Source organism: Pholcus phalangioides, unplaced genomic scaffold (genome assembly GCF_987345545.1).
Source record: "Pholcus phalangioides strain wild (caught in Gottingen) unplaced genomic scaffold, Ppha-v1.0 ptg000002l_1, whole genome shotgun sequence".
NCBI lineage: Eukaryota > Metazoa > Arthropoda > Arachnida > Araneae > Pholcidae > Pholcus > Pholcus phalangioides.
The window spans coordinates 1,246,295-1,260,077 of NW_028301595.1; the positions used below are offsets into that span (position 1 = coordinate 1,246,295).

The window sequence follows — 13,783 nt, forward strand, 5'->3', positions numbered from 1 at the left end:
TTGGCTACTTCAGCTCGTTCATTCAAGGAGAGTGGCACAAGGACAGCCAAGATGGATTGTACGTGCAAAGCAAGGCGTTGCACAAACAACAGATCTAAAAGTTCATCTGGAACGTTATGTGGCTCTGCAAGGCGTTTCATGGAGTGGAGTAACTCAGATGGTCATCTGTCACCTAGTTCTTCACCTGCCAGTAATTTCCTGATTTATTGTGTTGAACTGTCGCTTGTTCTTTTTATCAGTTCAGTGTTTAGATGTTGAAATGGATCTTCGTCGTTTGGATTTAGAATGACATCGTGAACGAGTCCTGCAATTTCTGGTGGCAGAGCGGAAACAACGTAATTATATTTCGTTGATGAATTTGTAATTTCCTTCGGCACACCCAGTTTGAAACTCACCTCCACCATATGGAAACCAAAGGATGGGATCATTACTGTTATAGGCCGGGATTTTTACAGCTGTCGCTTCTATGGTTTTTCCTTTTTCTTCTGAAGGAGCTGTTCCATAAGAGAGGAGAGAGGTCAGGGAAAATTCTTTTTTACGTGAGTGGCTTGTCCCTTGCATCTTTTTTTTCTTTACATCTGTTTGGATGGAGGTATCAGGTTTCGTTCCGGTTAGAAATGGAAGACTCCATGAAGAATATTTTTTCGTGCGTTTTCAAACAAGGGTCACCATAAATATAGTGTAAGGATTCACTGTATTGTACATGTTGATTTAAAATACTTTATTATATAAATTTATCACAATTAAAATTACTATTGGTTAAACGTAACTATTTACATCGCAGTCGAGTATGAACACATCCGGACATTCAGAAGTCTCGACTCTCTCTGTTGGTATTACACATATACAAGTATACACTCGCAGCATTCACAGCGGCAATCATAGATGACTAATGCCATCTGCTGGATTATTGGTTGCTATACAACAGTATCGCTACACACGATTGAGAGGAGGCTCACGAAGAATCGGACTCTAGGGTCCTGATGGTAGATGTGTGGGACATAAGGGTTTTTGCAGTAAAGAAACGAAAAATTACCCCCCACCAAAATAATCCTGTGTATGCTTGTAGTTAGGAAGCCAAAAAGTATCTTTTATTTTATTTTCCAAGAAATTCAAGCATATTTTTTCATAAGTGTCAATGTAATCAGTATTTGTATAATTTTTTCAATTTTTCCCACTGTCAGAAAATTTAAAAAGTGAAAAAATATCATGAAAATACCCCAAATATGCCCTAACAGTGAAAAAAAAAAATGAAATGTCATCAACATCTGGGGCCTTTGTGATAACAATACCTGATTCTAATAAGTGGCATCGACAGTAACAAGCTCAATGAAACATCCATTCCAGACTTTACTTGAAGCAAAAACAAAAATTTCACATCCATTAAATACACATTCAATAGAATCAAAGTTTGTAATAAATGTAATTGACTTCATTGCTAATTTACTTCAGCATTTATTCTAGATTAATGAAGTGAGTTTTTAGAACAGCATCATAGACCACAGGATTTCACTCGTCATGTATGACTCTTACATTGAGAAAATTAATGAGATACAACAGTGGAACCTCTCAATAGCAGACACTCATGGAGACCAAAACTATAATCCACCAACTGGGCGTGTCCTTTATTGAATATCGACTACACTATTATAATCAATATACAATTTTACTTACACTCGCTTTTGATAACGACAGTGTTTGACATGAATGTGCTGTATTTCACCAAAAGCTACAAATGTTTTATTCACTTCTCTCTGCAAATAAACAAAATATTACAAAGCAGTTAATGAAATGAGCATAATAGGTGAAAAATACAAAGCATTTTGTTTAGTGCAACGACACTGCAATAATAAGATTATGGCGGTAAATTCACAACCACAGTAATTGTGATATGTAGAAATGTCCTCTCAACTTGCTAATATGAGTGGAGGATTCCTTGAAAGACTAGTTAGGATATAGGACTAGGGTTACCTATATTTTTGAAAATGTTGATTACAAGGATGAGATGAATAGTGATTTGGCCAAATATTCAACTAATGTCTTGGCCAAATACCAATTTTCTTAAAATTCATCAAAACTATAAATAAATTTGCCATTTTTAATTGCAAATAAAATTATTAGTAGTTTCAAATGATTGATATTGAATTTTAATTTTATTTCAGTATTAATTTTAATTTATTTAAATAACTATTAAAAATCTGGTAACCAAAAGATTTTTGTTGCCATGATACTGACAATCAAATTTAATAAGATAATATATTGTATTTTAATATCAGTGAGATACCTCAGTAACGAATATTTTTTCTGAAATCACTTCATTAGCCGAACGTGATTTCCCGTAGGTTGCTATGGAAAATCATTTGATTCATTCCAGCTTCTGCCAAAAATTTAAAAATAAGTATTTTAAAACACCAAGGGATGCTATAAAAAAGCTGATTGGAGGCTGAAATGAATAGCTTAAAAATTGTATAAATGAGAATATACAGGAAGATGAGAGATGCTCTTTCTATTTTCCAGCATGTAACATAACCAACACCAGCTTTAGTCTACTAAAGCTCATGTTGACACAACCTAATCGAGTTTATAAGTGCCCCCATCCATATTTGTGATTTGGTCAGCTCATTTCTGAGTCTGATGCATGCAGATGGAAAAGATAATCTCTCAGATTATTCAGCTTGATGAGCCTTGCACTGAAAGAACACATGCTCTGAAAACATAAGCTACCCTTTTTTCTTTCAATGCATTTTCTATTTGGAATGAACCTTGCATTTCATCTGAAATGGTTCAAAGAATTTCAGAAAAAGAAACATAGGTGCATCTGAAAAAATGAGGTGGACACGAGTTAACCAAGTGCGAAAACTGATTTCACAGAACAGATTTTTCATGTTAGTGCATACATAAATATCATTGAAAATGTTTATTAGCTGAATCTGTATTCGTTAGCCGAAGCAGAAAAATCTTTAGCCAGAAAATTCGTAAACCGAGGTATCACTGTGATTACAAAACCACTTTTTTGCCTCTCAACACTTGCTTCCCCACAGCAATCAACTAATAACTCATGAATGGCATAGGCCACCAGATAACGACATATATGGGTTTCTGTAGAGGCAGAGATGAATTTTCTTCCTTGTAATCACCATCTCTAAAAATATAACCAGTCTTTCAAGGAATCTTGTATTGATTGTGAGTAATCTGACAACTTTCAGTAACAGTTGTAACAAAACTTTGTTACCCGGTATTATCACGATCGGTCATGTGATCAGCAATTAGTGTTGCTGTTGTATTAAAATATGTTTTAAATTAATAGCATAAATAGCTTCTTTTGCTAGCGCAGTGTTGCAGACTTCCCGCTAAGAAAATATGGTCACTATCTCGATCATGTACAGATCACAATATAATTGAGATAGACCTGGCCAGGTCAGGTTCACTCTGTGATGTTGGTTGTCATTCTAACATGTGAGAATTCGTTATTTTTGCATGTTTGGTGTTTTAGCAAATTTTCTTTGTGTTTTCTGTGATGTAACTTTATTCTATTGGAAACAAAGTAGTTCCATGAATCAGTTGCTTTGAAAATTGCTTGGCTTGAGATTTCTTAAACTGGCTCATGTTTGAATTTTTCCCTTCCTTCACTTATCGCAGCTATTCATAGCATAATATGTTCTTTTAATCATAATCTTTAGTACCTTGGCACTAACCTAGTCACCGGATGGTCTAGACATTTTAGTAATTTTATAAGTCCCTGTTTAAGCACCTTACAGATGTTCTTTTCGAACTTAACTAATATCCTATATTAGTTTTTGGCAATATCTTCATATCCTTGCCCATACAGGATTCGCAACTACACTGCTGGCCACCCAAATTGCAACACCAAGAAAGACAAGAGATATCGCAACAATATTTATTTTGTAGATAACATGTTGACCAAGCATCAAATGATTAAATTTATAGACTTCTGTGAAGTGTGGTTTTTGCCAAAATCAGTAGCCACAGTAGCCGCCATTGTTGGAGATCACCGCTGCCACACGCCTCGGCACTGATTCAAAGAGACTTTGGATGTGTTCTTGGGGTACAGCAGACCAAGCAGCTTCCACGCGTTGCCAAAGTTGATCTGGCGTGGCAGCTGGGGATGTAATCTGGGTCAATCGTTGAGCAACCATGGACCACATGTTTTCTATCGGCGAAAGATCCGGAGAGCGAGCTGGCCAGGGAAGCAATTCAATCTGGCGATTGACGAAGAACCTTTGGACAATGCGTGCCACGTGTGGTCGCGCATTATCCTGTTGAAATATGGCTGTGGGCAAGCCCTGAAGGTAAGGAAGGACAACTGGCTCCAACACCTCGGAGATGTAGCGCTGGCTTTTTAAAGTACCGGCAATGCATACTAGAGGAGTGCGAGAGTGATATCCAATACCGCCCCATACCATAATACCCGGTGCAGGACCAGTGTGGCGGTGCATAACGCAGCTGTTCAGCATCCTCTCTCCACGGTGTCTCCAGACTCGAATCCGACCATTGTGGTGTTGCAGACAGAAGCGTGACTCGTCACTAAAGACAATTTCATTCCATTGTGCCGTCCACATCCTTCTTTCATCGCACCATTGGCGGCGGAGACGTCTGTGGTTCTGCATCAAGGGTAGACGAAGCAATGGACGTCTTGCGGACAGACCACTCTGCTGTAAACGGCATCGAATGATACGCGCAGACACTGGATGATGCGGTACAGACTGAATGTGCTGTGCTATGGTTCGTGATGTGGCTGAGCGATCCGTCACTGCCATACGCACAATACGCCTGTCATCACGTGAAGTGGTGCACTGAGGTGGATGCGATTGGACACGACGGTCCGTCGTACCCTCCTGCATCCAACGATCACATATCCGCATTACAGTTGTTTGGTTTCGTCCAACACGACTACCGATTTCCCTGAAAGATAATCCACAATCTCAGTAGGCCACTACCCTTCCTCTGTCGAACTCGGATACTTGATCAAAAGATGATCGCTGTTTTCTACGAGGCATAATTGATCGTTTTTTTGAAAAAACCACAAGAAAAACACAATTGCCGTACTTCAAATCGTTGAAATCTCCAAGCCTTAAATAGCGCTTTGAAGTGGCGCCACAGGCGCGCATGATGTGCGTCTGCGCTGAAATTCTAATCATTTGCATATCTCACCTCCGCTAATGCATGTTGTAAATTTCATATTATTTACATGCTTCCTTCAGGGTGTTGCATTTACGGTGGCCAGCAGTGTAGAAGAGAGCAGGGGACATTCCAGTGCCACCACTGAGTTTACTGTTTTTCTCTTCAAAACAAATGGAGGGGACACCAAAATGGACATTGTCTCTAGGCGTATGAGTAATTCTAGTTACAGCCCCGAACCCATAAGTGTAAACTTGTAAATTGGGTGGAAGCCCATCTTTAAAATCTGCCACACACACTATTTCCCTATATTACTCATTGAAATACAGTGCAAGCTAATATACAAGTAAACAAGTCCCAGTTTCAAATACAATTACCATACATCCTATTCAGTTGAACTGAACATATGGAAATTTACAACTCTGCCTTTCTTTTCCACATAACTGGTGGCAAAACGTCAAATCATGCAAGGTTTTTTGTCCATCGTATTGTTGTAAAATGAGATTTCTCCCTTTATATGAAAAATATATTTTTTTCCTTATTCAGCCATTGTGAGGAGTTGGAATAGAACTGTCTAATGTATTATCATGAACTATAACACTTTTAATAATGTGCATATCTTCCATAGATCCCTTGTGAAAATCCTCCAGTTGAGGAACTGTGAATGTGGCGTAACAAGACCCATAAATTTATGGAGAAGTCGCTAAAAAATATTTTTTTTGTTGTTAAAACAGTTTCGTCTTAAAGCAGTTTGAATTGTTTTTTCCCTACCTCTAATCATCAGCAATGATCACGTGTATGCATCATGGTAGATCTGTTCTGTATTGTTGACCGATTGATATTTTTTTGTTAAATTTTAGGCAAATTGGTTATTTTTTGGAGCATAGTGATTGGATATGTAAATTTCCTATCACTCTGTGATAATTGGTGCCAGTGATTTAGCTGAAGCTTTATGTATCGTTTTATGCTGTATAATCATGCTTTATTTATTGTATATATGTATATCATTGTTATTTTCACATAAATTAATAAATTTCCGGATACACCCATCCCCCGGGAAAGCTTCGATATCTCTCTGAGATGGGAAGCGGGGTGTGTCCGGTCCTTCAATGTTCAATGTATAATCATGCTGCTCTTGTTTTCTTGATTTCATTCTAGTAATGAACTATGTCCACATTCTTCCGTGGAACTTTCTAGTAATGAACTAATGTTTTACCCCAGAGAAAAGCAATTTGGTGTTTGGGACTCATTGATCGATTGAGTATTTAGTACGGGATGACCATCCAGAACGAGATGGTGATTTTTAGACAGAATGCAGCATATTTGGTTGCAGTTGTAATTGCCTATGCGTCAGCCGGCATGAGAATGAGGTGTAGCTGCACAAGCTCCCTGGTTTCCTTTGATCCTGTGAATTGTGTCTTCCGACACGGGAATCGGATGCTTTCTGCATGGACTCCCTGTTTTCCTGGATACACTGCGTGTGCTTTCATCAATTCCAGAAAGCAATGGGATAAATTTGGACTCATAGCTACTGTGATATGAACTTACGCACTCCTGAGAACAGACCATTTTCCATACTACCACGATATCGATGTCATATGGTTGGCAAGACCATTTAAAAATTGGGATGTTTATGTTTGTTAGAATAATTAGGTCTAGAAACTTTAGCTCTTTGAAAAATGTGGAAAAATGTTTTCATCAAGAAATTTTAATTGAGTGATAAAGAAGCATTTAGGTTGAAAAGGGGAAAAAAATACTGATTATAAATGAGTAACCGGGATCTTCTTACCGGGGCATGTAGTCACGTTACAGTGGTCAGTCGGAAGAAACTGACCAAGAACCAAAGAAACAGACTTTTTAAATCTTATACGTGCCTTCACAATAGAAAAACTATTGCAGAAGCAGATCCACGAGTACATGAATCATAGCGACTACTGCAACCGATACCATTGCAAAATGAGTATAGAAATGTTTGTCACCAAAGGACCCTTCTGACCTCCAACATAGTGTTGCAGATTTATAACAATAACTTATAGGTGGGGGAATGAGTCTGGTCCAACCTTAGAGCTTTGATATATTCAAAAATAAAAACTTTCAAAGAAAATGTCCAGATACTGCAAACTACTAAAGAACTAATAACATCCAATGCAGGGTTTAAGCTACGGTCACATTTTTCGCAAAATGCGAAAGAAAATCTTATAATGCAAAAGAAGTGGTAGCCGCTTTTGCAAAAATGCGTACAGGAGGTACGGAACGAGTAGACATCCAACCATCAATCATTACATTAGCATTGCAGCATTTTGCTGAAGCTTTTCTCCCCATTTTTACTTTTTTGCAAAAGGAATTTTTTACCTAGCTTAAACTCTGATCCAATGATGTATGATGTCACTCTCTGCTGCTCATATGAAGGTTCTAACAGCTGGCTGATATAAATATAAATCCAGTTAAGAAACCTCAACTGCTTCTGCAGGGAATCAAACCCACATCCTCTCGCTGGGTGAGCATGCCTACTACTGCCACAATAAACCTATAGGCTTTGGCCAAGAAACATCGAATAAATAAAACTCTTACCTTAGAGCTCGTGCACACCGAGCGGGACAGTACACGGACAGTCAGACTTAATAAGTCATCATCTGGTGATGGTGTCAGCAATTGTGAGCTTTGCTGGAGTTTTAGGTCTGGCTCTGCATCATACAATAAGGGCTGTCTCATGACAAGACAGAGTAAGTACTAGCTGTGTCACCACCCTGACAGAACTGGTTAATTGCCATTGGTTACCCTAGTATTTCAAGGTCGTGCTTTAGTGTTAGTGACGTCGCCCACCTGATCTGAGACCATGCCATTGAGCCAAGGTAAGAGCAACTTCAAAGGGACAAGACACCCTTTATTATACAGCCCCGAGTCTGGCTGTTTTCAACACACACAAGCTCTAAGGTAACAGGTTTGCTGCCTCTGTAACGCAGTGATCTAACGTGCACATTCACCCAGCAAGTGAGAGGACGAGGATTCAATTACCCACGAGGCAGTTAAATTTTCTTTCCTACATTTATCTTTGCATCAGCCAGTTGTTGAAACTTTCAATTGATAACTACAAATGAATTTTTTCCCCATGTTAGTTATGATATGTAAGTGCATCGGATCATCCCGTACTTTATGGGACACAAATTTTCCCCTGTATTATTCGACTCTTGGGAGGGGCAATCGATCCCATACATTCAGCTGTTTCTCCAACACATTGCCCTGCACTCTCAGTCTCTACTCCATTTGCAACTGAAGATGAGGCAGATATCCTCAGCTGAGAATGGAATGGAGGCAGGCATGTTCAGCTGCAAATGGAGCGGAGACATTCTCAGCTGAAGATATCTGCCTCAGCTCCATTCATAGCTGAAGATGTCAACAACCGCAGCACCCACCAAGAGCCGAATAATATGTAAAAAATATATGTTCCATAAAATATGGGACGATCAAACTAACACAACTCGTCCCTCCCATCACAACATCTTGGATCCACAATTGTTTCATACTTTGTGAAAGTGACAGCAATACCGGAACAACATTATCCGATTCCAATAAGCGGCGTCCACTGTATTATATATATATATATATATATATAGGGAGGGGGGACCCTCCCTCACCAATATTTGCGGTGATATGACGGGGAGGAAAGCCCACCCTCACCAAATATACGAGGTAATATGAACAAGCTTCAATTTTGACTCGTATCTGTTTAACTACGGTTCAATTTGTATTTTTATTATTACAATACGCTTCTTGTTGCAACGCATTTAAAATCGAATATAAACTGAGTTGGACACTGTACCCCGAATAGTATTAAATAACACGTTCACAATATTTTAATTGAAACGCAACAACAAAGTCCCTCCTCACCTCGGTAACATTATTGGGTATGTTTTCAATAACAACGTTATACGTCGGGCGCTTGAGGCTTTTTGAAGACATGGTGGCCCCTTCGCAAACAAAACTAAAACTTCATTGAAACCACTTCATGCATATATCATATATTCGAGTCTAAAATTCGGACATTTAAATTTCCTCAAGTCACGAACCCCTAAACACAAACAGAATGAAATTTGGCACGTTTTTGATTGGGAACTTGCTACCAGCTAGTTATACAATCCCACGCGGAATATATAGCTTATTTACATCCTGCGCTTTTTTTCCTGACCATACGTCCCGTTCACGACGAAACCAGATTTCTATTCCCCTCAAAGTAATTAATAGTTACTCATAATTCATAGGTGCGGTTAGAAAAAATAAATGAAAGTCCCTTTTAAAGTATGGGTCATATTGTCATAGGAGTCATTTTATCATTTTGATTGAAACGTGTTATATCCGCTACATCGTGCTAGATTCATGGGCGAAGATACGGGGGGGGGGGGGGGGCAAAGGTGGAGTCGACTGATCTAATGTATATATGAGCTGACATCATCATCATCGTGCCCCCCCAGCAATAATGACCTTCCCCCCCCCCAATCTTCCAAGTTAATCTCCGCCTATGGATGGATTCCCATCCCAAGTTGTCGCCTGACGTCAATAAAAACGTTTTTTGGAAGTCATAAAATGTCTCAAACATCACGTGATAAAATGGTCATTATGTCCATTTTGGAAACGTCAAAAAATGACCATTTGCAAATAGTTAAACTTTCAGAAGATAGATGGCGCTATTCGAAGAGACGGGGGGGGGGGAAAACGTATCACTTTCTGGCGCAGGTCGGAGTCGAACCTGGTTTCTCACCGGAGTGTACCTATGTATCTCACGCCATGCCTTAACCGATTGCGCTAAAGTAGCAGTAACCACCTGGTGTTATTCAATGAAGACTTTAAAAGTATTGATTAGTTATATTACAATTACCGTTAAATCTCTTGCTGAGTTTAGCCGATGGCAGTTATTTTTTAGTTTTATTTTATCTTTTTATCCATGAAAAATATAGTAATATAATTATAAATATAATTATTTGCGTTATTTACAATTATCGAAAAAAAAAGTTTTTAAAAAATTCATTTTTTTTAGATCAATGAATTCGTTGCATCTTTTTGAATTTTTGACAGATTTCACAGATCTTCTGATCGTCCGTAAAAAACATGATATGGATGCAATTATAATTTATATAACGTACGTTGATAAATTTATATGAACAATTACTCATTAAAAATTTTTGCATTTCCATTCAAAACAAAATCGCAATTGAAAGTACTTCATTTATCTTGTGACAACCAGTAACGAATAGGCCTAGGGTAATTTTGAAACACCCTCTGAAGGTTCATTAACAAACATTTTGGATAATTTTGATATTTTCATCCGGAACAGAATTTTTCAGTTGGAAAGAAATTCGTGATTTTTATGACGCAGAATCGTTTACGCCATAAAAAATCACGTCATTTCATGACCTTCATGGCTAATAAGGTCATGAAATGACCTGATATTTCATTAAGGTCATCAAGAATCACGTTATTTCCTCACCTTTATTGTTCGTGGTCATTAAATGGCTTTGAAATGACGTGATTTTTTTTTTGACTGACGTCATTTAGAGAAAATAACCAAATTTTCACGTCATATTTGACGTCAGGTGAATACTTGGGTACGAACCTGGATCCTCACGAATCCCAAGTAGTCGCCTGACGTCAAATATGACGTGAAAATTTGGTCATTTTCTCTAAATGACGTCAGTCAAAAAAAATCACGTCATTTCAAAGCCATTTAATGACCACGAACAATAAAGGTGAGGAAATAACGTGATTCTTGATGACCTTAATGAAATATCAGGTCATTTCATGACCTTATTAGCCATGAAGGTCATGAAATGACGTGATTTTTTATGGCGTAAACGATTCTGCGTCATAAAAATCACGAATTTCTTTCCAACTGAAAAATTCTGTTCCGGATGAAAATATCAAAATTATCCAAAATGTTTGTTAATGAACCTTCAGAGGGTGTTTCAAAATTACCCTAGGCCTATTCGTTACTGGTTGTCACAAGATAAATGAAGTACTTTCAATTGCGATTTTGTTTTGAATGGAAATGCAAAAATTTTTAATGAGTAATTGTTCATATAAATTTATCAACGTACGTTATATAAATTATAATTGCATCCATATCATGTTTTTTACGGACGATCAGAAGATCTGTGAAATCTGTCAAAAATTCAAAAAGATGCAACGAATTCATTGATCTAAAAAAAATGAATTTTTTAAAAACTTTTTTTTCGATAATTGTAAATAACGCAAATAATTATATTTATAATTATATTACTATATTTTTCATGGATAAAAAAATAAAATAAAACTAAAAATTAACTGCCATCGGCTAAACTCAGCAAGAGATTTAACGGTAATCGTAATATAACTAATCAATACTTTTGAAATCTTCATTAAATAACACCAGTTGGATACTGCTACAATAGCGCGATCGGTTAAGGCATGGTGTGAGATACATAGGGACAATCCGGAGAAAAACCAGGTTCGACTCCGACCTGCGCCAAAAGGTGATACTTTCTTTTCCCCGTCTCTTCGAATAGCGCCATCTATCTTCTGAAAGTCTAACTATTTTCAAATGGTCATTTTCTGACGTTTCCAAAATGGACATAATGACCATTTTATCACGTCATGTTTGAGACATTTTATGACTTCCAAAAAACGTTTTTATTGACGTCAGGCGACAACTTGGGTACCTAAGGCGCGTATACACTAGCGCGCGGATCATGCAATGAAAGCATTCGCAATTGTTTGTTCAGTAATTTGTACGGTGTTGTGAACGATTCTTGAGCTGTTTTCACTGGACCAACCTGGAATCGGTTTTTTCAACGAACACGAAGGAAAGAAAGAAACGCAAAGGGAATTTTTGTACCCACGAGCGGATTAGAACCGCTGCAGGGGGTCGTGCGTTGCAAGATCAGCTCGATAGAGTATACGTGCCTTTAGGTCAGCTGAAGTTGGTTTTCTGAAGTTTTCCAACTAAAATTTCTCCGCAGGGAGGACGCAGAGACCTCCGACATACTTACATAACATGAAAACTGAAGCATTTGCCATCTGCACTTCAAATAATGAAAGACAGGTGGCAGCACCAGTAAGCATAACTGACATGCACCTAGGGTTTCCAGATACGAAAACTGAGAAAGGAGGACGCCTGCGTGCACACACTTTAGCTGGCGCGTCACTTTCACAACAGATAGCAGGCACCAATTAAAAAAAAAAACCACCGCTACCACAACAATTTTTTAAGACTAAAAGAGAACTGCTAAAAAATGCAGAGCAATTAGTGATCCAATCTCTCTTCACGAGTCCTGGTCAATTTTATTGCTTGGCTCAGGGCAAAGCAAGAGCTTTTTTTTTTTGGTAAAGAACCCTGTCTTTTGTTAACATTCATTGGCATTTCTGAAAGTTTATATAATGGCCTTAAGTTCTACCCTCAACATCTCTCCTTCCTCCCACTTCGGAACTGGGCACCTAGCGCTCACCCCCTTTTGTCCTTTTCAGGTTTCCACAATTTTCTTTCATGACCTCCTTCATGCTACACATACTGATTCGTTAGAAATTCCACAGAGGAATATGTATGAAGTGCATGTATGGTACAGTAGTGGTCTTTCACTAGTCTTTTAGTATAATTCGAGTCAGATATTGATCTTGATTCTCATTCACTGTCGTTTCCTATGATTGATCTATGCAGTTGTGTGTTGACAAGGAGTCAAAACTTCGCAAGCAAACATCAACCATGTCATATATATGAAGCCAGCTAGTGACAGATTATAACACTTGATCCTTTCACCCAAATGGAAGTAAGGTGCTTTGCATCAGTCCGGGGTTGTGAGCGGTTTTATCTATCCTTTCACCCACATCTTTAGATAACTTGGTTTCGCCCTCGTGCGGGGGCTCCATGACTGAGGTCAAAGATGTTTGACTAATGAGTGAATGCACGTTGTTTGAAAATTCATACCCCCCTTAATTATCAGTAGAGCGACTGGGTAAGTACAGGGCCCTGTTTCTCATAAGTTCGGGCTATAGACCCTAATTTTGAGGTCCTCTTATAGTGTTATTTCAGGAGGCAGAGGAGTGGGAATGGGAGCCTGTGTCACAAAAAGCAGATGATTTTGAACCCTGAAAATTTGCAGGCCCTGGGCATGTATCCCATATGCTCATACAAGAAACAGAACCTGGATAAATGTTCGGACCATCGAAGAGGAAATCAGGCTCAGAACAATATAAACACATTGTGTTACTGTAAAGGGGCCGATCAAGTATTACGTAAGCAAATTTTTAGCCATTTTTGACCCCCCCCCCCCATCAGCAAAATTTCGTCATCAGCTCCACCCCTGTGAATCCTAACTCATATTTTCATAAAGGGTGGTTGATGACGTAAGCATTATCCAAACCCCCCTTCCCATCAAAAGTCAGCAAATCGGAAACCCCCTCCCTTCCCATCGATGATGACGTAATACTTGAACAGCCCCAAATCATCTGGCCTGATTTCCACAAGGGCGTGGGGTGGGGAGTATTTGTTCAGAATCCCATAGAGCTTAAGGGTACCAAAATTTAAATACCTGAAAAATATGGATGGGCACCATAATGATAATTAATATATACACATAAAATAATTATATCAGTCGGCTCCACCATTAATGCTGGGGGA

The 13,783-nt window shown here is 38.5% G+C and overlaps 1 protein-coding gene across 5 annotated transcripts in view; it reads right to left on the reverse strand.

Annotated features, from left to right (window-relative positions):
- LOC149089039 (serine/threonine-protein kinase 31-like) overlaps positions 1-9,271 on the reverse strand; it is a 123,329-nt gene extending 114,058 nt beyond the window's left edge. For 2 of the 5 annotated variants that reach the window (XM_089236794.1, XM_089236801.1), the window contains exons 1-2: positions 9,028-9,237; positions 1,675-1,754 (exon numbers count right to left, since the gene is read on the reverse strand). In XM_089236794.1, the coding sequence (XP_089092920.1) occupies positions 1,675-1,754; positions 9,028-9,099 (152 nt within the window). In that variant the 5' untranslated portion in view covers positions 9,100-9,237. Of the gene's footprint in view, positions 1-1,674; positions 1,755-9,027 lie in introns of all 5 variants that reach the window. The other 3 variants (XM_089236790.1, XM_089236783.1, XM_089236806.1) reach the window with 3 other exon arrangements.
- Between the last annotated feature and the right edge of the window lie 4,512 nt (positions 9,272-13,783).